Here is a 26,786-nt window from a genome sequence, read left to right as displayed (position 1 = left end):
AAAAAAGAAACAAGGTAAGTTACCAAAATGATAAATTTCTGGAGTAAAACTAAAGCTAGCCTCTAATGTTAATTGTCTTTTAAATCAGTAGTGATAACAAATGTGACATTCTACTGTACCACTGTGACTTCCTAAGTCTAAGTTTCCTTCATTAGAGAATCCCTGTCCAATTCAGTCAAAGAAATAACTTAGTACTTTTTCAATATGCTATTCTGAAGATGGCATTAAACTTTCACAGAAACCTATTTTACTTGCAACAATACAGATTGAGGCGAAGGTATTCTAAAGACTTCATATTTTTATGAAGACAGAGGAGAGTAGAAAACGGAGAGTATCAGGGAAAAACTGTTACCTTCTCAAATAATAGGAGGAAATACGGGTCTGATTTAATAAGCATAGGGAAAGAGAAGTTAACCATTAATGGAATGTAAAACCATAGATGAGCATCCAGATTGACCAAGTTTGGGATCAGGGGTGGAAATGGAATTAATGGTAGGTTACAAACCAGAGAACATAAAATAAAACTGAAGGAATAAAATGAATTATATTGGCAATTACACTAAAAACAAACTGAAATTTCCCACAGTATAAAAGACAAAGTTTATCAGGGCGCCTGGGTGGCTCAGTGGGTTAACGCCTCTGCCTTCGGCTCAGGTCATGGTCTCAGGGTCCTGGGATTGAGCCCTACATGGGGCTCTCTGCCTGCTTCCTCCTCTCTGCCTGCCTCTCTGACTACTTGTGATCTCTGTCTATCAAATAAATAAATAAAATCTTAAAAAAAAAAAAAAAAGACAAAAGTTTATCTATATCCTGTACCAAATGAAAAAATTTTTGAAAACTAAAGGGATGGGGAAAGAGATAACGGACAAAGGCAAAAACAAACTTCACTTAAGAGCCTTATAGTATATATCCATATACCACCCATTTTTCCTTTATCAAATATTGACAACAAACAATCATGGTTTTTGTCCAAAACAAACAAAACCTTAACTCTCTTTTTTTAAGAAAAAGAGAGAGCTTGTGAGTGGGGGGTTGGGACAAATGGAAAGGGAGAGAAAGAATCCTGAGGAGGCCCCATGCTCAGCTCGGCGAGGGATCTCACAACCCTGAGATTAGGACCCGAGCATAATCAAGAATCTGATGCTCAGCCGACGGAGCTGAGGTGCCCCAACACATTATAAAACACTTTTTACAGGCAACATTCTCTGACAATAATGCAAGATTAGAAATTAGAAATTAATGACTTAAGTAACCAAAAGGTTAAGGACTTAGAATTTGGAACACTGATCCCCTAAATTAAAGGAAAATAAATACCATCTGTAAAAGCACTTCATACCAAAATTTTTATTTTGAAATTAGAAAGAAGAAATTAAGTACTCTTAGAAAAAGAAACTAAAAAGAGAGTTTTAATAAAAGGTTGAATGACTAGAATAGAAAAAATAGAAAGGAGAAAAAAAATCCAAATGCTACTTTGACAAAATTATGAATGATATCAAAGACAGAATTGCAGACAAAAGCGAGATTCAAGTAAACATAAGCAATCATCTCATGAAACTGAGACTGAAACCTAAAACAAATGGCTGATTTGAAATCACCAATACTGATCCAAGAAGAAGCAAACTTTATTAAACAGGCCAACTAATATTACAGAAGAGACCAGAAAGGTGATAGAAGAGCTATTTCTACAAAAAGAATCAGGACCTGATGGGTTCAAAGTGGAGTTGTCTTTAGCTATCCTTTATTCCGATGTTAACTTTACCTGTAGAATGCCCTAGGAAAAGACTGAAAATTCCCCTAATACACTGACTAAAACCAATGTTATATAACTTTGATAACAAAAGTGATCAGGACATTTTATTTATTTATTTTTTTTTGATCAGGACATTTTAAAAAGTAACATTACAGACCAATCTTCAATTATTAAAATAGATGTAAATATTTTACATAAAATACTAAAGGAATCCCAATTTTAAAATATGCTAATACCTATTTAAAGGTTTATTCTAGAAATGCAAGAATAGGGACGCCTGGGCGGCTCAGTTGGTTAAGCGGCTGCCTTCGGCCTGGGTCATGATCCTGGGGTCCTCGGATCGAGTCCCGCATCGGGCTCCTTGCTCAGCGGGGAGCCTGCTTCTGCCTCTGCCTGCCTGTGCTCGCTCTCTCGCTCCCTCTCTCTCTGACAAATAAATAAATAAATAAAATCTTAAAAAAAAAAATAGAAATGCAAGAATAGTTCAAAAACTGTTTTAAATCTAAAATTTATCAACATAATCCATTACACATCAAGAAATTAAAGGTGGAAAACACACTAATGATTTTATCAATACAAGGATTCCAAAAGGCATAGGATAAAATTAGACAATCATTCCTACTTAAAAACTCTAGGAGAATGAATCTACTTAAATATTCTAAATAGCAAAACATTAAATAATCAATGAAAATCAGAAACTTAGATACTTAGAATCATTACTTAACACTGTTCTAGAGGTTCTCAAGCAGTGGTTCTCAAAAGGGGGAGAATTTAGAAACTGAAATGTGGCATTTTGGGTTGTTCAACTGAGATTAGAGGAGGAGGGCTCTATAGCGGGCATTTAGTGGTTATTGGAAATGTTAAACAAAAAGAGATGACAAATATGATAAAAAGCAATTCATATAGAAGTACATATAAATTACCAAGAAGCTATGAAAAGTATGTCCATCATTAACAGGGAAATAAAATTAAAATAACAGGGGCGCCTGGGTGGCTCAGTGGGTTAAGCCTCTGCCTTCAGTTCAGGTCATGATCTCAGGGTCCTGGGATCCAGCCCCACATCGAGCTCTCTGCTCAGTGGGGAGCCTGCTTCCTCCTCTTTCTGCCCGCCTCTCTGCCTGCTTGTGATCTCTGTCTCTCTGTCAAATAAATGAATAAAAAATTAAAAATAAATCTTAAAAAAAATTAAAGTAACAGTGAGAAAGCATTTAACTCCCATTAGATAGGCAAAAACTTAAGACTAAAAAAGTAACAGTTCTTATGAGGGGGAGAGGAAAAAAGGGTATTTTAATATGTTCGATGTAGAAATACACTTCTCACCTTCTGGTAAATTAATCTGGCTACATCTCTAACAATTAAAATATTTTGACCCAGCAATACTAATCTTGAGACTCCTCAACACAAAAGTACCAGTATGTAAAAGCATTATTCACAAAGATATGTTAAATGTTCACAGTGGCAAAAAACTGAAAATAAGTGCAAATCAATAAAGGGACAGATGTACACAGCAGGTGAAAGGAATAGAAGAGGTAAGGAAAATTAGGGGGGAGGATGAAAAGAATGATATTTAAATAATTTTATAAATTATTTCTGTGTATAAAACTAAAATGTTTTAAAGTCGACCAAAACCTATTCATTATGGAAAAACCAAAAGTCTTTGCAAAAATAGCTTGAAAGCTGATTTCCAGTACTAACCATAATTATCTAACATTTAGTTAACTATCCATCAGATGTGTCTACATAATTTCACATAACTGAGATCATATTATAGTTAATAAACATTAAGAAGAGTACAGAGGCACACAGCTTAACAGTTTAAAAAAAAAGCTAAATTCATGTCATTTACTTGGAAATCTAAATGGTATCTATAATCCATGTAATTTTTTCAATTTTGGAAATCAACATATTCAAAGAGTTGTTAAGAGCACAACTCTGGAACCAAATAGTACATTTGCATTCTGGCTGCACCATTATTAGATCTGTTATCTCAAGCAAGTTACTTAACTGTTCTGGGCCTTCCTCATCTTTGAAATAAAATGGAATACTAACAATACCTAGCAATACCTAAAGAAGTTAATAGTCATTAAGAACTTACTACAGTACCAGAACTTGAGAGGTATAGTTACTTTTACTATAAATATTGAATATAAGAGAATATTCATATAAAAAAAGGCCTCTGAACAACCTGCTGCCAAAGGGGAGAGGATAGGGGCTGGGTAAAATAGGTGAAGGGGATTAAGAGGTACATACTTCCAATTATAAAACAAAGAGGTCATGGAGGCGCCTGGGTGGCACAGTCCTTAAGCACCTAACTGGTTTCAGCTCAGGTGATTTCGGGTTCATGAGATTGAGCCCTGCGCCCAGGATCTCTCCTTTCCTCCCTTCCTCTTCTCCACCCGCCCTCCCATGCAAACATGTGTACATCTTTATAAAAAATAAATGAATAAATAGGTCATGGAGATAAAGGTATAGATGAAGAATATAGTCAGTAACATTGTAATAATGTTATATGGTGATTACTATGCTTATTGTGGTGAACACCAAGTAATTTACAGAATTATCAAATCACTGTGTTGTACACCTGAAACTAGTATGTCCACTACACTGCAATGATAAATATTTTAAAAATGTGAGATACAGGGGCACCTGGGTGGCTCAGTGGGTTAAGCCTCGGCCTTCAGCTCAGGTCATGATCTCAGGGTCCTGGGATGGAGCCCCTCATCAGGCTCTCTGTTCAGCAGGGAGCCTGCTTCCCCCTCTCTCCCTACCTGCCTCTCTGCCTACTTGTGATGTCTCTCTCTGTCAAATAAATAAATAAAATCTTTTAAAAAATATATGAGATACACACACACACAAAGGAATATTTTTTTAGCCATTAAAAAAAAAAAGAAATCCTACCATTTGTAGCATGGATAAATATTGAGGGTATTATACTAAGTGAAATAAGTCAAACAGAGAAAGACAAATACTGTATGATTATATGTGGAATTAAACAAACAAACAAACAAGCTCACAGAAACACATAACAGATTGGTGGTTGCAGAATGCGGGTAGGGGGAAGGCAGGGGAAATGGGTGAAGGTGGTTAATGGGTACAAGCTTCCAGTTAAAATAACTTCTGGGGATATAATGTATAGAATGATAACTACTGTTAACAATACTATATTATGTATTTGAAAATTGCTAAAAGTAGATTTTTTTTAAGATTTATCTTATTTATTTCAGAGAGAGTGAGAGAAGGAGACTCCCTGCCAAGCACAGAGCCCCACAACATGGAGCTTGATCTCACAACCCTGAGATACTGACCTGAACCAAAAATTAAGAATCAGACACTTAACCGAATGAGCCACCCACACATCCTGAGAGTAATTTTTTTTTAAGTTCTCACCCCCCTGCCACACACACACCAGTAATAAACGAGGTAACGGATGTGTTAACTAATCTTATTGTGGTAATCATTTTGTAATACATACATATATAAAATCACTATGTTGTACATTTCAAACTACACAATGTTATATGTCAATTATATCTCAATAAAGATGAAAAAATAAATATCAGGATTATTAAAAAAAAAAAAGGCCTCCCTGGGGACAGAATAATGAGGGCACTCAATTTTGGAGAATAAGGCAGAGGTACTCTTGCTCTACCAGATAGTAGGCCATAATGGTAGAGGGATTTAGATTGCTAATCATACAGGGAATGAAGAGTATATAACAGACCATAGGACTCTGAAACAGAAGAAAGATGGCATTATAAATCAGTAATGAACAGGCCATTCAATAAATAGTGCTGGGAAAACCAGGTGTTACTCATTTGGAAAAAAGAAAATGGGAATCTCTACCTTACACTGAAGAACAAAATCAATTTCTGGTTGCTTAACAACCTAAACATGGAAGCAAAACTTCAAAAAATTTTAGAGAACTGTAATAAGAATAGAATACAACCATAGGGTGAAAAAGAATTTCTTTAATAAAAAATAAAGAATGTAAAGAAGACCATGAATATGCATGACACTAAAACTGAAAATTTCTATTCACTAAAATATATAAACCAAAAAAGATGAGGAGTGCCTGGGGGGGGGGGCGGCTATATTTAAGTTAAGCAGCTACTTTCAGCTCAGGTCATGACCTCAGGGTCCTGGGATGGTTGGGCTCCCTGCTGGGCGGGGGAATCTGCTGCTCTCTCTGGACTCCCCTCTCTCTCTAAAATAAATAAAATCTTTAGAAGAAAAAAAAAGATGAGATATCATAAGCTGGGATGAAAAACTGCATTTACAATTCATGTCAATGATGAAGGATTTGAAGTACATAAAGGACTCTTTTCCAAGTCATATTAAAAAAACAAACAAAAAAATTTCCAATTATAAAGGAGGTAAAAGACCTCAACAGGCAATTCAGAAAAGATAGCTGGATAGGGTCAGGAGTACAAATTAAAATAACATGATATATCATCACGCCAGGCTGACAAAATGTTTAAAGTCTATCAATATCCCAAGTTGGCAAAAAGGTGGCACTATAAGAAACATATAATGACTTTGGACACTCATTTGGTAATATCTAGTAAAGGTGAAGTTGTATAACTCACTAGGATACAGAAGTCCCACTTTTGAGTGAACGGGTTAACCTAGAAACACTCTTGGGCCTATATCTAAAGATACAAAAAAATTTTCGTAGCAACACTGCTTATAAAAGGCCCAAATTGGAAGCAGTCAAAAGGTAAAATTAGGCAGCAGGCAAAATCAGTCAACTACTGCTAAAATGTTGACAAAGATGAATCTCAAAAATGATGTTAAGTGGAAAAAAAGGAGGGGAGGGGAGGCGCCTGGGTGGCTCAGTTGGTTCAACTGCCTTCAGCCTCAGGTCATGATCCTGGAGTCCCAGGATCAGAGGCCCAGGATCAGGGTCCCGCATCGGGCTCCCTGCTCAGCGGGGAGTCTGCTTCTCTCTCTGCCTTCTCCCCTTTCATGCTCTCTCTCTCATATAAATAAATACAATCTTTGAAATACATATATATATCGTTCTAAATCATTTATATAAAGTTTTATAACATACAAAATAATATCTTGTTTAGGAAGACAGAAGAACTGAAAGTACTTTTAAGGGAAAGAGAAACAGTAAGTTCAGAACTTGGGGAGGAGAGGGAGAAATGAGCAGGAAAGGGAGTCAAGAGAGAACTAAATCAACAACTTATTTTGCAAGCTGGTTAATGGGTACAAACAAATCCTTTATATTATCCTTCATACTTTCCTAATTCTCAGTTACTTCAAAATTTAAAAAGTATTACTCAATATATAATTAACTTACCTTTGTAATTTCTTTGCTTAAAGTATAAAAATTGTTAATTAAATTTCACGGTAGAAAAGTAAGAAGGTAAAGGTGTCCCAGAAATGAAAAGATGCCATTCAGCTCTGCAGCTGCTAATAAGCATAATATTATGATGGAAAATGGGATATGAAGAACTAATGCCAGGAGGCAGAAATTATTTTTTCAAGAGTACAAAAGAGGTTTTATCACTGCAGTGTTAGACTGTAAGAGAGTAAGGATGGAAGGAAAACAACCAATTAGGGGCTACTACAAGTAATCCAAGTATGGTAAGACAATATTAATGGCAGAGATAATGAGAAATTGTCAGATTTGGATACACTTTGAGAGTAGAAATAAAGAAACTGAAATCTGACAGTTTTGATTTGTGGTATAAGACTTGAAGACTAAGGATTTTGGTCTAAATTGGAGAGACAGAGTTGCCGTTAAATGATAAGGAGAAAACTGGGGGTGAAATACATTGGGAGGGGGAGTTATGTGGGGAGTTCACTTTTGGACAGGATTGTCTGTTATACAACTACTGGTAGATAACTGAGCAGGCAACTATTTTTATGTACTTGGGAGTTCAGAAAGAAAGCCCAAGATGGAGGTACAAATTTGAAAATAACAACATAGATAGTATTTAAAGCCACAATCCAGATCAGATGACTAAGGAAACGAAATACACAGGAAAAAAACCCAGACTAAGTTCTAAAGTACTTTAACAATAAGAGATCAAGAAAATACACAGTAAAGTAAATCAAAAGCAGTAATCTTGTTTTGACCAATGGGTAAAACAGGTTAGGACCCAGCCTGAGTGAACTACAATTACATGCAAATTAAGTATTATCACCAAAGACGGAATCTTTAACTCTGGTCAGACATTTCATACAAGTGTGAACTGGGTTACAAATTGAGCATGGGTAAAAAGCAAATTTATGTTTCAGAGAAAACCAATTTTATTATTAGAAAACAATTCAAAAGTATATTTATTATATTCATATAATAATATAATTATATTATTACTACTGATCATAGTTACAAGTGAAAGATAATGTTTTTAAACTTATCTTAAGTTACCTGTAGTTACATATGAATACTCACTGGAGAAGCTATAGTATTATATATACTAGAAAGACACCTGTATTGTTTTTACCTAGTGAGCAGTTGCTTTGCATCCTTCCATCTGTTGAACAACGTAACATGGTGCCAACCACACGGCCTCCCACAACAATGACACGCACATCCCGTCCATGAGACTCCTTAACATACTTCTGGAACAAGTATGGAGCTTCATGGCGAATAAGATGGCTTAGATCAGCCAAATGGTGCTTATCTCGAGCCAAGAAAACCGCTTTGCCTGTGGTTGAAAAAGAAAAAAAATATATGTAAATCAAACTACTCACAGTTGATGTGCACCACCTCCATCTTCTTGAGTCTCAACCTGCTCTTTCAGAATCTAACCTAAGTAACAGTTATGGTAATGAGTGAAACAATGCAAAAATGTGTATAAAGTTAATTTTCTCCTATCACTCCCTTAATTCCTACAGTAATCTAGAGTTTATTTTGGTATATGTCATAAAGCAGGGGTCTAACATTTGTATTCCTCCAGGTCAGCCAATAATGCCAGCCTAATTTATTAGCATAACATTTCCCTCTGAGTAAAAATGAGTCATATATTATTATACAATATATATAACATTTGCATAGAAAAAAATAGCAGTATGTTACTACATACCTAGTTTTATTTCTGAGTTCACTAGTCAATTCCATTACTGTATTTGTCAATTTTGGTGCCAAAGCAAGTGGTTGGGGTTTGTTTTTTTTTTAAAGATTTCATTTATTTATTTGACAGAGAGAGAGATCACAAGTAGGCAGGGAGGCAGAGAGGGGAAGCAGGCTCCCTGCTGAGCAGAGAGCCTGATGCAGGACTCGATCCCAGGACTCTGAGATCATGACCTGAGCCAAAGGCAGAAGCTTAACCCACTGAGCCACCCAGGCACCCACAAGTGGCTGTTTTTAAAACATGGGTGTGGGGCACCTGTGTGGCTAAGTCAGTTAAGTATCTACCTTCAACACAGGTCATGATGCTAGAATCCTAGGATCCAGCCCTGCATTAGGCTCCTTCTCTTCCTCTGTCTCAGCACCTGCTTATGATCTCTCTCTCTCTCTCTCTCTCAAATAAATAAATAAAATAAAGTTCTTAAAAAAAAAAAAAAAAAGGATATAAATCCTTTAACATTCTTCCCACCGAGAAGAGGGGGGAATCTTTGTCCTTTCCCTTTCAATCAAGAAGGGCCTGTGATTGCTTCAAACAACGGAACACAGCAGAACATTTTCTGTATGACTTCTGAGGCTAATTCATAAGAGATCATGCAGCTTCTGTGTTCACTGGAGCCTCTCTGTGGAGCCCTAAGACTTCTTGGCTGCCTTACTGTCAAGGCATTAAGCTTTACGAAGTACTTGGATTCATGAAAATTTTATGCCTTAAGAAATCCTTACTCTGGGGGCGCCTGGGTGGCTCAGTGGGTTAAAGCCTCTGCCTTCAGCTCAGGTCATGATCTCAGCATCCTTGGATCGAGCCCCGCATTGTGTTCTCTGCTCAGCGGGGAGCCTGCTTCCTCCTTTCTCTCTGCCTGCCTCTCTGCCTACTTGTGCTGTCAGATAAATAAAAGTTTTTAAAAAAAAGGAATTCCTTACTCTGAAGTCATTAAGATATCTTTATACACTTTCTTCTATAGCTTCATAGCTTTACTTTATATACTTAAGTCTTCAAACTATATAAATTGGGACAGGGATCACTGGAATTAGTGATCTAAGGTCCTTGCATTATTAAAGAGGAAGATAAAGATATAATTTGAAAGTTGGTCTAAATTAAATATGCACCTTAAAATCTATAGGACAACCACTAAATGGTTCTAGCCAAAACAGACTTCCAGAAACCTGAAGTACCATATACCAACAATTTCCTTTTATTCTCCCAAAGTCCTTCAAAAGCTATACATTTCAACTGGTAAGACTACTGTCTAATCAATAACCATGAGGAAATACAAAGAAAATAATAATAGCATTGATCAGATTAAGAAAAATTTGTTTTGTGTAATCAACCTTATTAATTCTCAAGAGTAATTTCAAAATGATATACCATAGGAACAATTCATACACACCTCTATGACCTCGTGTATTCTTCACTACCATTGGAAACTCCAGTACTTCTGCTTCATCAATCATTTTAGCAAAATTTTCATGACCGCCTGGTTTGAGCAAAAAAGAAATTAAGAACAGTAACATAGGTGTTTTGTGGTAAGTTTTATCTATACTAAAGTCAGCAACACAGAGGAGGTAGAAGGTTAAGAACCCGATGGCTAAATTTTGTTTTTCTTAAAGAAAGTTATTAAAAGTTGACAGGTGTCTGGGGCGTCTGGGTGGCTCAGTCAGTTGAGCATCTGCCTTCGGCTCAGGACATGATCCTGGGGTCCTGGGATTGAGATCCGCATCAGGCTCCCTGCTCAGTTGGGAGTCTGCTTCTCCCTCTCCCAACTGCTCACTCTTGCTCTCTCTCACATGCTAATAAATGAACAAAATCTTTAAAAAAAAAAAAAAAAGAAAGAAAGAAAAGAAAAGAAAAGTTAAAACTGCCTGGGTGGCTCAGGCAGTTAAACATCCAACTCTTGATCTCAGGTCAGGTCTTGACCTCATGATCTCACAGTTCTGAATTCATGCCCCATGCACAGCATGGAGCCTACTTTAAAAAGCTGTAAGGAGGGGTGCCTGGGTGGTTCAGTGGGTTAGAGCCTCTGCCTTTGGCTCGGGTCATGATCTCAGGGTCCTGGGATTGAGCCCTGCATCGGGTTCTCTACTCGGCGGGGAGCCTGCTTCCCCCTCTCTCTCTGCCTGCCTCTGCCTACTTGTGATGGCTCTCTCTCTCTCTCTCTCTGTCAAATAAATAAATAAATAAATATTAAAAAAAAAAAAAAGCTATAAGGACAGTTAAATACTAGTTTAAAATAACCCCTTTTAAAATGGATGAAAGGGGGCTCCTGGGTGGTTCAGTGTTAAGCCTCTGCCTTCGGTTCAGGTCATGATCTCAGGGTCCTGCGATAGAGCCCTGCATTGGGCTCTCTGCTCAGTGGGGAGCATGCTTCCCTCTCCCTCTGCCTGCCTCTCTGCCTACTTATGATCTCTCCCTGTCAAATAAATAAATAAAATCTTAAAAAAAAAAAACCACACTTATTTAAAAAAAACAGAAACAAAAACAAAATGGATGAAAGCTATCTTAAACTATAAATATTCTAATATCAAACTTAAAAAATTAATTATCTTTCCACTCAGTTACCTAATTCTATACAGTATTTTATATTTTTATCCCTTATTCCTCCGCTACACAAAATAACAGAAGCACCAAGATCTTCTTCAGTGTACTCATTGCCCGGTTTAGATTAAGAAACAGAAGAGTAAGTCTGTTTACAAGACTTATCCAAGGTTGATGCTACCTGTGTTCTCTTCCTCTCATGAAACATATAAATTAATTTTTCTTATCTCCATTAATCAGAGTTCTTTCTACACTGAGCCACCCAGTACCCATGAGTTAAGTTTTATCCTTTACTGTTTTTATTGCCTAAGAACAAATGATACAGTAACAAGATTAGAGCAAAAATGAACTACAGCTGTAAAAACTCAGCATGGTGATATAAAAGAATTTAACCCGGAAAAAGTTCATTAATCAACTGTAATATCATACATTTGCAGCTTAGAGACATTAAGATGATTCTGTCCCCCAATTTTAAACCTTCAACATTAGAGTATAGGTAACATTTGTTAATTTAACCCTTTTCTCCTTTCCACTTTCCTGAAATCCGAAGTATAGACCCCTAATATAAGCTAGATCCCAAAAGCATCTGACAGAATTCTCAAACTATTCATATTGTCTCTTCTTGTGCAATTGCTAAAATCAACAACTGTATCCACACATGCCATACAGACTTGGGGAGTTCCTTTCTGTAAAATATTTAAGTTGGGGCCCCTGAGTGACTCACTCAGTTAAACGTCTAACTCTTTTTTGGCTCAGGTCACGATCTCAGGGTCATGAGACTGAGCCCTGTGTCAGGCTCCACACTCAGTGCAGAGTCTGCACATCCCTTTCCAACTGTTCCTCCCCACACGTGTATGCACGTGCATGTTCTCTCACTCATAAATAAATCTTTTTTTTTTTTAAAGAGGCCTCATTAACTCTCCAAGAACACTACTGAACATTTATTTGAAGAATTGCCTTTATGGAAAATTGTGATGATTTATAGTAAGTTTGATCCTTTCCAAACAAAAGAATTGGACAGACAGGAAATATACTAACATAGTATTATTTATGGCAGTGCTACTCAAAAGTGTTGTGCCTGCTTGTGACTTCTCCGCTACTGATACTGACCAGATAAATATGAGAAGAGTAGCACTGGAAGCTTTTATAGCCATCTTGCATTGCTCAGACATTTTTATCATATTTTATAAGAGTACTGAGCCACAGGGGCACCTGGATGGCTCAGTTGTTAAGCAGCTCCCTTCGGCTCAGGTCATGATACCAGGGTCCTGGGATCAAGCCCCGCATCGGGCTCCCTGCTCAGCGGGAAGCCTGCTTCTCCCTCTCCCACTCCCATTCCCCCTGCTTCTGTTCCCTCTCTCACTGTGTCTCTCTCTGTCAAATAAAATAAACAAAATCTTAAAAAAAAAAAAGAGTACTGAAACACAGCATGTTGGTCTTAAAAAAAAATTAACTTTTACCTTTACCATAGACAGTTTTGGAAGCACTGGTTTTCAAGTATACCTAGAATACTGTCATTTTCTTAAAAGAAAACAATTTTTGAAGAATTATCATAAAAATTCTGATAAGGATAATCAGACATTAAACAGAGATGTCACCAAATTGTATTATCTTTTACCGTGGCATTGGCAAACTAAGGCCTTTAAGACAGATTTGGTCCAGTGTCCTTTTTTTATTTTTTTTATTTTATTTTTTTAAAAGATTTTATTTATTTATTTGACAGACAGAGATCACAAGCAGGCAGAGAGGCAGGCAGAGAGAGAGAGGAAGGGAAGCAGGCTCCCTGCTAAGCAGAGAGCCTGATGCGGGGCTCGATCCCAGGACTCTGGGATCATGACCTGAGCCGAAAGCAGAGGCTTTAACCCACTGAGCCACCCAGGCGCCCTGTGTCTTTTTTTTTTTTTTTTTTCCGTGTCCTTTTTTTATAATGAAGTTTTATTGGAACACAGCTTTCACACTACAACAGCATTACCTGGGTCACACAAGAGAGAACTTACGGCCCAGAAAGTGCAAAATATTTACTATTTGGCCCTTTACAAAAAGTTTGCTAAATCCACTCTACAATATCATGGAATTAAATCTTAACGCAGAATATATAATTCTTGGGCCCAGTTTGTTAAAACTGAAAGCTATTTCTGTAAGAAATACCTTCATGTTCACAATTTCCTTATATCACATAACCCTATTAATTTAGTGCAGCTTTCAGAACTATAAGTGCTGTAAAACTTGGGCTATAAATTCTTATTAGTGAACTTACCATAAGAGAAAGTATCTGGCAGAGGAACACCATGGCCAGCCAACTCTTGAAAAGTCCAAAATTTATTAACACAGTTCAGGATGGCTTGAGGTCGGTTCATCAACCGACATCCCATCTTCTCTAAATGGCGCAAAACAGTTATGTCACTATCACTTTGCACCCAAGGGGTTGGTACTCTCACTACCACCACTTGGGGATAGGCAGTTATTAGTTCTCCATTGATCCGTAGACCTGAAATACATAGGAATGAAGCCAAGATCATTAAAAGGGAATATACCAAAATATTTAAGAGTTTGGGTCACAAAACTAAAGTACAATGTTGTTAAGATTTCACTGGAACAAGACATTCCTTATATTCTTTATAAGGAAAAAGAAAACTTGAAAAAAATTCCTGCAGTGATTAAATTAGTATGTGTCAATAAAGTGAAAAACCAAAAAGCCTTTAAAAAAAAGTCATGGGGCACCTGGCTGGCTCAGCTGGTAGAGCGTGGGACTCTTGATCTCAGGATCATGAGTTCAAGGCTCCACATCAGGTGTAGAGCGTACTTAATAAAACTAAAAAGACCGTCATAATCTCTATGTTCAGAGACAGAAAAAACATCCAGATACATATGATGAATTTTAAAAAAAAGTGGGGGGGCACCTGGGTGGCTCAGCGGGTTAACCCTCTGCCTTCTGTTCAGGTCATGATCTCAGGGTCCTGGGACCAAGCCCTGCATCAGGCTCTCTGCTCAGTGGGGAGCCTGCTTCCCCCCACCCTCTGCCTGCCTCTCTGTCTACCTGTGATCTCTCTCTCTCAAATAAATAAATAAAATCTTAAAAAAAAAAAAAAGAAGAAGAAGAAGTGAAAACTGGCACTTGAATTAAAAAAAAAAAAAAGCAAATCTTGGGACACCTGGCTGGCTCAGTTGGTACAGCCTATAACTCTTCATCTCAGGGTTGTAGGTTCCAGCCCCACGCTACATCTAGAAATTACTTATAAATACTTAAAAAGGGGGTGCCTGGGTGGCTCAGTGGGTTAAGCCTCTGCCTTTGGCTTGGGTCATGATCTCAGGGTCCTGGGATCGAGCCCTACATTGGGCTCGATCCCAGGACCCTGGGACCCTGGGATCATGACCTGAACCGAAGGCAGAGGCTTTACCCCACTGAGCCACCCCGGTGCCCCAGTACTCCATGTTAACAGTGGTATATATTTTCCCCACTGCTAAGTATAGAAAAATATTTAAGATATTTTACTCTCTCTCATCACTCAAAATTATACCAGAGACCTCTTTCTCTGTCAGTACATTTAAGTTTTATTTCCTTCTCTTTTTAATGAGTTAACTGGAATTATATCCTTTCGGAGATAAACCATACAACCAATACCTTACTCATTCACTTACTATTAAGCAATTACTGTTTGTCAGATTATTTTGTAAAGATTAGAAATAGACTGGCAAATAAGGCAGATAAGGTCCTTATTCTTAGAAGAATCCACTCTAGTGGGAGAGACACTTTTAAATGTGGAAGTTCTGATATAGGAGAGAAAAGGAGGTTAACACCTGAGTTAGGGCATAAGACTTAGGTATGTGTGTGTTTAAAGAAAAGAGGAAGAAAACTTCACAATTACAGAGCAAAAGATCAGTAAGAAAAATAAGTGGTTCAACTACAATTTTTACAGGAGCACCTGGGTGGCTCAGTGGGTTAAAGTCCCTGTCTTCGGCTCAAGTCACTCAAGGTCCTGGGATTGAGCCCTCCATAGGGCTCTCTGCTCTGCAGGAAGACTGCTTCTCCCTCTCTCTCTGCCTGCCTCTCTGCCTACTTGTGATCTCTGACTGCCAAATAAATAAATAAATAAATAAATAAATCTTTTAAAAAACAACAACAAACAGCTACAATTTTTACTGACAGAATGTAAAAGATAAGGCTGGTCATTTAAGGTGTCGAACATGAAAAGCCACAGGTTTTTATTAAGATATAACTGCCACATAATACTGTATTAGTTTTAGGTGTACAAAAGAATGATTTACTATATGAAATACATTGGGAAATGATCACTGCAATAAATTTACTTAACATCTATCACCTCACAATGACAAATTTTCTGTGATCAGATCTACTCTCTTAGCAACATTAAAATATACAATATAGGAGTCTCTGCATGACTTAGTCAGTTGAGCGACCAACTCTTAATTTCAGCTCAGGTCTTAACCCCAGGGTTGTGAGATTGAGTCCTGTGTCAGGGTCTACACTGGGTGTGGAGTCTGCTTAAGATTCTCTCTCTCCCTTCCCTTCTGTACCTCCCCACCCCTGCTCTCTTTAAAAAAGAAATATACATTACAGTATTGTTAATCACAGTCACCAAGTTGAACACTACATCCCTAAGATTTACTTATAACTTGGAAGTCTATACCGTTTGGCCATCATTTCCCATTTCCCCCACCCCACTACCCACCACTGACAACGACCAAACTGTTTTCTATATCTATGATCTGTACCTATGAGTTCAGCTTTTTTTGATTCCACATGTAAAATCGTACAGCATCTGCCTTTCCCTGTGTGACTTATTTCTCTTAGCATAATACCTGCAAGGTCCTCTATGTTGTCACAAGTAGCAGAATTTCATTCTTTTTAATGGCTGAATGATATTCAAATATATGTACATATATATCACATTTTCTTTATTCATTCACCTGTCAATGAATACTTAGGTTATTCCTGTTTTACCTATCATAAATAATAATGCACTGAACACGGGGCATGCAGATAAATCTTCAAGACAGTGATTTTGTTTCATTCAGGTAACTACTCAGATCTGGAATTGCTGGATACAAAATTCTAAGCTAAAGAATTTTTATTTGTTCTAAGGGAACTGAGGGTATGCACTGCATAGTGCCTGCTGATACTTCACACTATCCACCCCCCCCCTTTTAAAAAGATTTATTTACCCATTTAACAGAGAGAGACACAGTAAGAGAAGGAACACAAGCAGGCAGAGTGGGAGAGGGAGAGGCAGGCTTCCCGCTGAGCAGGGAGCCCGATTCGGAGCTCGATCCCAGGACCCTGGGATCATGATCTGAGCCAAAGGCAGATGCTTAACGACCAAGCCACCCAGGCGCCCCTATCCCATCTTTTAATCCTTCTCAATATGGCAGGATCTAGGAGCATTTCCCACACTCCCTTACCAGCAGGGTTCAATTCTGAAAATCTACCACCAAAAGAGAATTACACAAAAATTTAAAGGTCAAAGAGAAGTAGAAGTCATTATCCTCCAGGGTCAGTTGCACATAGGTACGTGGTCATCGGGAGATGTGAGGTTTTGTCAGTGTCTTCAGGGATTCTTGTAATTGTTCATAGTACTGCTACAGGTATCTTGAGACTGGCACCATAGTTTTCTGCAACCCCACACTTTCTCATTAAAAAAAAAAAATGTATTTTATATATTTGAGACATAGTGTCATGATCCCAAAATCATGACCTGAGCAGAAACCAAGAGTCAGATGCTTAACAAAAAAAGAGAGAGAGAGAGAGGTGCTTAACTGACTGAGCCACCCAGGCACCCCTGCACTTCTCCATTTCTTAGGTTTTCTCAGTGACTTGCATCAAAAGGCAAATGTAAAAAGCATTTTTTTTAAGTCAGAAGAAACTTAATGACCAGACTAGGAGTTACAAGTTTTTAAACTAGGACATGAAGAATGGGAAAGTTAAAAAAGCAAAGCCATTTTAGGGCAGAAGATGCTGAATTCAGATATAAAAGACTTTGGTGATAACATGAGGACATCAAAGTAGAACTATTCTGTAGGCAGAAGTATGTGTTAAAACTATATATATATATGTGTACATAATTCATATTGGTAATGTGGAGTGTGTATACATGTGAGCATACTTACTTATTTGTCTGTTTACTGGAATTTGCCCACGACATAATAGCTAAAGAAATGGATATATAGGTTGAAAAAGGTGGGGGGGAAATGGAGAAACCTAGGACTAAGATTTGGTAGATTCAATAAGTGACAGGAAAAGGAACTGAAAACCTAAGGGGAAAAAAATCAGCCAAAAAACTATGAAAATCTATTTTTCTTTAAAAAAAGAAAAAAAAAAGATTTGGGGCACCTGGGTGGCTCAGTGGGTTAAAGCCTCTGCCTTCAGCTCAGGTCATGATCTCAGGGTCCTGGGATCGAGCCCTGCATCGGGCTCTCTGCTCAGCGGGGAGCCTGCTTCCCTTCCTCTCTGCCTACTTGTGATCTCTGTCAAATAAATAAAATCTTTAAAAAATAAAAAAATAAAAAAATTTAAAAAAAGATTTTATTTGGCAGGGAGAGAGACAGCCAGAGAGAACACAAGCAGTGGGACTGGGAGAGGGAGAAGCAGGATTCCCACAGAGCAAGGAGCCCGATGTAGGGCTCAATCCCAGGACCCTGGGATCATGACCTGAGCTGAAGGCAGATGCTTCACAACTAAGCCCCTAGGAAAATCTACTTTTAAGTAATACTGTGAAAAATGAGAAAGGTCAGTATAATCAGGAGAGAATGATCAAATTCATTAAATAAAACAGAAGAAATAGGAAGGTTGAATGTTAAGAAGTTTGAGTGATCAGAGAAAGATACTGTCAATTGCCAAGAGAAAAATTCAACCATCATTACATTTTCATTGCATTTCCCTAAACCGCACTTTTAAGAAATGTGGTAAAATCAGGGCACCTGGGTGGCACAGTTGCTTAAGCAGCCGACTCTCAGTTTCAGTTCAGGTTGTGATCTCTGGGTCATGAGATCGAGCCCCAAGTCAGGCTCCACGCTTAGCACAAAATCCGCTTAGGACTCTCTCTCCCCTCCCCTTGTGCATTCTCTCTCTCTCAAAATACACATAAAACTTAAACAAACACTTCATTATTTTAGACAAGCAGAAGGTGAACCAAGGCTAGAAAGAAGGGCAGGTACAAATCAATGTGAGCCCAAAAAGGCAAAGCAACTTCTCTCACAACTCTGCCTTAAATGTTACTCATCTCTTGGGCACAGTTAGCAAAAGCTACCATTATCTTTGATGTAGAGCTTATAAAACTGAAATATAAGATCTCTGTTATTCAGTATATCCATGCATATAAATGTGTAGAATTTTCCCCACAGTTCTACTACACTCATTATATAACAGGTAGTGCACATAAATGTGCTACCACTCAGTTTGACTCCACTTTCTCAGAAATATATTACCTTTTTTACTTATCTTAAACCTCACCTTGTGAAACCGTTCATCTAATTTTATTCTGGGCTGGGATGAAGATTTCAGTACAAATATTTCAGAGTTTACATTTTAGATTAAGTGCATGATCAAGCATTAACAGCCAATAATAAGTGAATCTTAGAAAAGCAATGTGTGGGGGGGTTATTCCTCTATTTCTGAGATAAAAAATTTATTATGTAAGGGCACCTGGGTGGGTCAGTCAGTTAAGGACCCAACTCCACATCTCAGCTCAGGTCTTGATCTCAGGGTCATGAGGTCAAGCCCTACACTGGGCTCTATGCTGGGTATGGGACGTACTTTAAAAAAAAAAGTAGAAAAAAGTGTTGGCATAGATGTTGAGAAAAAAGAACACTCTTGCACTGTTGGTGGGAATGCAAATTGGTGCAACTGCTGTGGTAAACAATATGGAGGTTCCTCAAAAGGTAAAAATGGAAGTACCCTATGATCCAGAATTGTATAGATAGGGTATTTACCAAAAAATTCAACAACAGTAATTCAAAGGCATACATGCACCCCTCTGTTTACTGGAGCACTATTTACAACAGCTGAACTATGAAAGCAGCCCAAGTGTCCACTGATAGATGAATGGCTACAGAAGATGTGGCATATATATAAAATGGGATATTATTCAGCCATAAAAAAGAATGAAATCTTGCCATTCACAATGACATGGATGGAGCCAGAGAGTATTATGCTAAATGAAGTAAGTCGGTCAGAGAAAGAAATACCATATGATCTCACTCATATGTGGAATTTAAGAAACAAAACAAATGAGCAAAGGAAAAAAAGAGACAAAGAGACTCTCAACTATGGATAACAAATTGATGGTTACCAGAAGGGTGGGCAGGGTGAGGGACGGGGAAAAAGGTGATAGTAAAAAGTACACTTATGATGAAAAAAAAATTTCAAAATCTATTACGTATTAAAAGCCTACTGTTTTTGTTAAGGCAGGGTAAGAAGGTGCTATGGGCTGATTATTTTCCAAGCTGAAAGATTCCTTTGGGATATTAACAATCTCCTTGCCAAAAATTAAGTGGAGAATCTCTTATGTAGCTCTAATGTAAACCTGTCCTTTCTGAGAGTAGAATTTGGCTATACCAATAAGAGTAAGTACTAGCAGTTTTTTTGGTGGGGAGGGGGATGCTAGTGTTTTTGTGAGGGAAACAAGAAATCGGTTCCTTTCTGACTGACATTTTTTTTTTTCCATCTTCTTTTTTTTTTTAAGATTTTATTTATTTGACAGAGAGAGCTCACAAGTAGGCAGAGAGGCAGGCGGGGGTGGGGGGAGCAGGCTCCCCATTGAGCGGAGAGCCTGATGTGGGGCTCAATCCCAGGATCCTGGGACCATGACCTGAGCCAAAGGCAGAGGCTTTAACCCACTGAGCCACCCAGGCACCCCTTTTTTCCATCTTCTAATGTTCCAGAGGATTCTTAAGGATTTCTGAGATACTTAGAGCTTACAGAATTTTAAGAATTTTATTTATTGTGGCTCTGAATATTTTATCTTCAAAAAGAGAAAAAAACTGTCAGAATTTTAACTGACACTTAATTTTTTAAGTGAAGACACTCTATGTACACAATTAAAAACCCACACAATCTCTATGTCAGAGATCAAGGAAGCACTCAAAGACTAAGGGAGATGTGTCCCTAAAACACAGGTGACAGTTTGGAGGGGTTCAAAATTAGCCAAATTTCATATGATATGACCATCAAAAAGGTCAATGAACTAATTTTTTAAGATTTTATTTATTTGACAGACAGAGATCACAAGTAGGCAGAGAGGCAGGCAGAGAGAGAGGCAGGCAGAGAGAGCAAGCTCCATGCTGAGCAGAGAGCCCGATGTGGGGCTTGACCCCAGGACTCTGGGATCATGACCCGAGCCGAAGGCAGAGGCTTTTAACCCACTGAGCCACCCAGACACCCCAACTGATAACATTTTGAATTGAAAAAAAAAGTCCATGAATTCGTAATAATTATAGAGAAGGACCAAAAAAGGGGCCTCATTTGCTATCACTGAAGGGACTACTACATAATTCCTTATTCTAAAAACCAGTAGTTAAGGAAAAATTACATTTATCCCACCATTTCTGCAGGAACTAGAGTTTACCAGGAAAAGCTCTTTTTTGGAGATGAATGCCATTAACATAGAATAACAAAATTTGAAACCACCATGCAGTAAGTGAATCAGGCAAAGATCAAAGATGTTAAAAGCATTAAGAAAAGGTTGATGGGATACTTGTACAGTGCCAAAATATCAGAGATTTGCTAGGCAAAAAGTAAAAATAGGTTTTCGTAATAGACCATACAGACATTACTTACCCAGGGACTGAACTCAGCATCACTATCAGTGGCAAACAGTCATTTTGTGCCTCCTGGTTGAATGCACTATGAAGTACCTACATCACCCAGTCAGTAATTTTTTGCTCAAAATGCATAACCTGTATGTAATCACACCAATTCACAGGAAACTTCAGAAGGCAGACACCACAAGGAAACTATCAGACAAACCGAGAATATGAGACATTAAAGATAACTGTTCTGATTACTTGAAAAAGTTGATGTCACTGAAGAAAAAAATAGAAAACCTGTTCTAGAGTTAGGAAGACTAAGACATTACATCCAAATACCTTTGCATGGACCCTTACAGAACCTGATCTAAAAAGAATAACTGAAAGATATTTTAGATTCAGCTATAAATATCCGACTCTAGAGTATCAGATGCCAGGGGTGCCTGGGTGGCTCAGTGGGTTAGGGCCTCTGCCTTCGGCTCAGGTCATGATCCTGGGTTCCTGGGATTGAGCCCAGCGTCAGGCTCTCTGCTCAGCGGGGAGCCTGCTTCCTCCTCTCTCTCTGCCTCCCTCTCTGCCTACGTGTGATCTCTGTCAAATAAATAAATAAAATCTTTAATAAACAAATAAATAAATAAACAAAGTATCAGATGCCATTAAAGAGTTACTCATTTCTTAAGGTGTGCTAATGGTATTAAAGTATATGGGACAGTGTCCTTACTTTTTTAGTTACAAATACTGAAGCATTTAGGGAGAACTTGAAAAGAGCTACTTGTTGTAAAAGGCTAACAACTCTCTCAAAAAGCTGTGTTTAATGTATATAATATTTATACATATTAGGAGAAAGAGACAAGACACAAGGTTACTACTGAACACTCCATCTAGGCATCAAGAATATAGCTGCCCGTAATTCTTTAATTTTTTTTTAAAGACTTTATTTATCTATTTGACAGAGAGAGAGAAATCACAAGTAGGAAGAGAAGCAGGCAGAGAGAGAGGGGGAAGCAGGCTCCCCGCTGAGCAGAGAGCCTGATGCGGGGCTCAATCCCAGGACCCTGGCATCATGACCTGAGCCGAAGGCAGATGCTTAATGCACTGAGCCACCCAGGCGCCCCAGAAAATTACCTAAATTTTAAAGAGCACAATTGGATAATGGGAATTTATAGTACAAAAGGACAGATAATTCTGAAGAATTATATAAAACACTAGAAAGTCTTTATTAAAGCTGGGTAAGAATTCAAATAGCTACTAATTATCAAACACCAAAAACTGGAATACAAGAATCCATTCAACAAATAATATATATGATGTCTTTCCTATTTGCTTAATTGCTTCCTAACAGGATATATTTTGTGTTTCCTATCAAAATATCCTTCTTTAACCCTTCTCAGCAATCCTTTTGCCCTACAATTTGTTTCTAAGTCTTAGCTAATAATCCCAGGTAGAGACAAAATTATTTTCCTCAAAGGTAAGTCCTTTTGGGAACGATGAAAATTCCTTTCCAGATCCCTCACCAGTGGCATAGAAAGAAACAAAAGGTAGACTACTCTAACAGTCTACCTCATTATCCCTGTGTACTGCCGCACTGCAGCTGAGAGTCATGTGTTTTAAGAGAGAGGGGGCGCCTGGGTGGCTCAGTCGTTAAGCGTCTGCCTTCAGCTCAGGTCACGACCCAGAGTCTGGGATCCAGCCCAGCAAAAGGCTCCTTGCTCAGCAGGAAGCCTGCTTCTCCCTTTCCCACTCTCCCTGCTTGTATTCCCTCTCGTTGTCTGTCAAATAAATGAAATCTTTAAAAAAAAAAAAAAAGAAAGTGGGTGAACTATTTGGTGGGTTTTTTCTGACTTAAATAAAATGAAGAAAAGTTTTTAAAGAAGAGAAAAGAAAGAAGAGGGAAACCAAAAGCTGGTAAACAAGCAATCAAATTATCACTGTCCATTTTATAAAAGCACCTTTATTGAAGGTAGTGACTGGTAGCTTCTTTTCCAAGTATCTTTAACAAATAAAGAATCTGAGGTCAATATAACCAACTCTATACCAAAAACTGGCAGAAAGAGTTAAGACACCAATTAACAGAAATGTGATGGTATTAACTAAAATAATCCATCTCCTTAAAAAAATAAAATTATTCATCTCCTTAAATTTTATAAATACTGACATTCAAATTCTGCAGGTTTGAGTACATTCTCTTCAGCATTTCCACAGATAGTTTTAAGATAATTATCTTAGGAGAAATACTTCCTGAAATTGGTAAACAAAAAGACAAAATAGCTTTAAGGGACTCTTCCATTTATATAGTCCTTCTTTCATCTGTTCAAAAACATTTGCTGAAAACCCACTTTAATATAATCTGAGCCTTGGGATAAAATCCTAGCCCTACTTGAGAGTTTTTAAGGAGGACGATGGGGGGTGGGGGGGATGATGCATGTATGTAAAGTACTTAATAAATGATTGGCATATAGTAAGTGCTTAGTAATTGTTATGGCTATAAATTATTCTGAGTTTACATTGCTGGGGAGGGTAGGCTGATAGCACAAATGGGGACTGTTAATAGCAATAAAACCTGGGAACTTGTTTCTTTGTCCCCTTTTGTCCCTAATCCCAATCAAACTTATTTAATTTTTAAAATATTTGACACACAAGAACTCACTATTAGAAACAAGATATACTTCTACTTTGCTAACTTAGCATGAAAGCTTTATGAAGTTTACCTCTACTATCCTAATATGATTTGTAAATTAAAAGCTGGGTGCCTGGGTGGCTCAGTCATTAAGTGTCTGCCTTCAGCTCAAGTCATGATCCCAGGGTCCTGGGATCAAGTCCCACATTGGGCTCCCTGCTCAGTGGGAAGCCTGCTTCTCCCTCTCCCACTCCCCCGCTTGTGTTCCTTCTCTTGCTATGTCTCTGTCAAGTAAATAAATAAAATCTTTAAAAAAAAAAAATTAGGGGAGCCTGGGTGGCTCAGTGGGTTAAAGCCTCAGCCTTCGGCTCAGGTCATGATCCCAGGGTCCCAGGATGGAACCCGGCATTGGGCTTTCTGCTCAGCAGGGAGCCTTCTTCCCTTTCTCTCTTTCTGCCTGCCTCTCTGCCTACTTGTGATCTCTGTCTGTCAAATAAATAAATAAAATCTTAAAAAAAAATTAAAAGTTGAAATACTATATCTAATCTAATTAATATATTTTGTTCCCCCATAAAATAGCATCTTTCCTGAAATGGTAAGGAAAGGCTATACAGAAGGTGAGTAAATGTATAATTCAAGTCACTGTAAATGACTTGTAAAAGCCATAAAACTTTGGGGTGCCTGGGTGGCTCAGTCATTAAGCATGTGCCTTCGGCTTTGGTCGTGGTCCCAGGGTCCTGGGATGGAGCCCCACATCAGGTTTCCTCCCTTTCCCACTGTTCCTACTTGTATTCCTTCTCTCGCTGTGTCTCTGTCAAATAAATAAATAAAATCTTTAAAAAAAAAAAGAAAAGAAAAGAAAATTTACTGCAGGCTTCCAGCAACAGACTGCTATAGAAGAAAGGGGATGCGTGGGCAGCAAAGCTTCCTTGTGATGTAGACAAAGCCCCTTCCGTCCACTTTAGAAAGGGCAAACTTCTTTGTAACAGTGGTTCAGGGTTGAACACAAATATATCAATCTGTTCTACCAACTTTTGGCAATCAATAAATAACAGCTTATACATCTAATGATAAATAGAACTTTCTGAATGCAGCTATAATAAATATAAATATACAATTATATTTATATAATTTTATTTCTTTTTTTAAGATTTTGTTTATTTATTTGACATACGTCACAAGTAGGCGGAAAGGTAGGCAGAGAGAGAGAGGGGGAAGCAGGCTCCCTGCTGAGCAGAGAGCCCCATATGGGGCTCGATCCCAGGACCCTGGGATCATGACCTGAGCGGAAGGCAGAGGCTTTAACCCACTGAGCCACCCAGGCGTCCCTATTTATATAATTTTAAATAAATATAAACTAAAGGTTATGGAATAATTAGTAACAAAAGATGGAATTATATCAAATTCTCTGAATACTGAATGTTCCAAAGAAAACTACAGAGAATGTAGGCGATTAGGGTTTTTCCTCTCAAACGTTTTGTTTAGACCCAAAAACAGCAAGGAATAATGGTGAGGGGATAGCAAAGGCAAAAAAAGAAAGTTCTATTGCAAAGTCCTCCTCTCTGGCATGCCTATAACAAAAACTCCACATCTGATTCGAACCTAGTTCCACCACTTACCCACTGTGCAACCTCAGGCTAAAATTACTTTACTTATCTGTGTCTCAAGTTCCTCATCTATAAAACGGGAAGAGTAAAAATAGTTCCTTTATAGAGTTGCTGTGAGGACTAAGGTGGTTAACATTAGTGAAAAAGTACCTGGCACATAATGGGCACTAAACTTAATCATCACTATCATCCACTACTCCCTCTTGCAGCCAGGGAAAATGAGAGCTAGAGAAAGTAACAAGTAAATTCCATAAGAGTAGAAATCTTGACTATCTTCTTAACAGCTATGTCTCCCAGCACTACATGGCATATAGTAAAAGCTCAATTATTATTTATTGAAATCTGAACTTATCTCACAGTTTTCAAGAAGCAGAAAAGGGACTGAAACCCATGTCTGAGCCTGAAGCTATACTGCATAAAACAAAATTGTCTCTATAAACTGCTTTAGAAAAACTAGGGAACTTGGGACACCTGGGTGGCTCAGTCAGTTAAGTGTCTGCCTTTGGCTCAGGTCATGATCCCAGGGTTCTGGAATCGAGTCCCGCTTTGGGCTTCCTGCTCAGGGAGGAGGCAGGGTGCCTGCTTCTCCCTCTACCTGCTCTGCTAGTCACTCTCCCTGCTTGTACTCTCTTTCTCTGACAAATAAAATAAAATTTAAAAAAGAAAAAAAAAAAAGAAAAACTAGCAAACTCAAAACACTAAAGAGAAGTCAAATCATATTAACATCTAAAAAACCCAAAGTAGAAGGAAAAAAAAATTAAGACCAGAAATTAATGGAATGGAAAGCCAACATCAATGGAAAAGACAACCAAACTAAAAAAGTTTGCCCCCCAAAACAAATTCATTTGTTTAAAACCCTGGTAAGACTGATACGGAGTTAAAAAAAAAAAAAAAAAGGCACAAATAAAGTTGAGAATGAAAAGGGAGCTTCACAGTATATCCTGTAGACATTAAAAGGATAATGAAATGACTCTATGAATAACACATCTGAGAACTTAGATAAAATGTACAAAAATTTCCAGAAAAAATACAATTTACCTAAACTGCAAGAAGAAATAAACCACTAAAACAAATTACCCATTAACTAAAACTTTTCCAAAAGAAATCTCTAGACACAAAAGCTTTCAAAAGTGAATTCCATCAATTAAGGAAAAAATAAAAGTGTTACTATATTGTCTTCTGGAACAAAAAACACTCCCCAGCCCTTTTTTGTGAGGCCAAACACAACTTAGCAGAAACTGACAATGTCTAGTTCACAAAAGGAAAGTTACAACGCAATCTCATTCATGAACATAAATGCAAAATTCTTCAACAACTATTAACAAATTAAACCCACCACAATAATAATAATAATAATCATACACAAGTTGGGTTTATTCTAAAATTTTTAGTTTGGTTTAACTTAAAAAAACCAATCATATAATTTACAGTAATAT

At 37.8% G+C, this 26,786-nt stretch overlaps 1 protein-coding gene across 1 annotated transcript in view; it reads right to left on the bottom strand.

The window, feature by feature from the left end:
* Window positions 1-26,786, bottom strand: part of RIMKLB (ribosomal modification protein rimK like family member B) — a 58,751-nt gene that overhangs the window by 1,103 nt on the left and 30,862 nt on the right. The window contains exons 4-6 of the mRNA XM_080812180.1: window positions 13,622-13,852; window positions 10,220-10,306; window positions 8,209-8,412 (exon numbers count right to left, since the gene is read on the bottom strand). Of these exons, the coding sequence (XP_080668306.1) occupies window positions 8,209-8,412; window positions 10,220-10,306; window positions 13,622-13,852 (522 nt within the window). The remainder of the gene's footprint in view (window positions 1-8,208; window positions 8,413-10,219; window positions 10,307-13,621; window positions 13,853-26,786) is intronic.

Source organism: Martes martes, assembly GCF_963455335.1.
Source record: "Martes martes genome assembly, chromosome: 8".
Taxonomy (NCBI): Eukaryota; Metazoa; Chordata; class Mammalia; order Carnivora; family Mustelidae; genus Martes; species Martes martes.
Note: the sequence above shows the minus strand (reverse complement) of the source record. Positions and strands in the feature narration are given on the sequence as shown.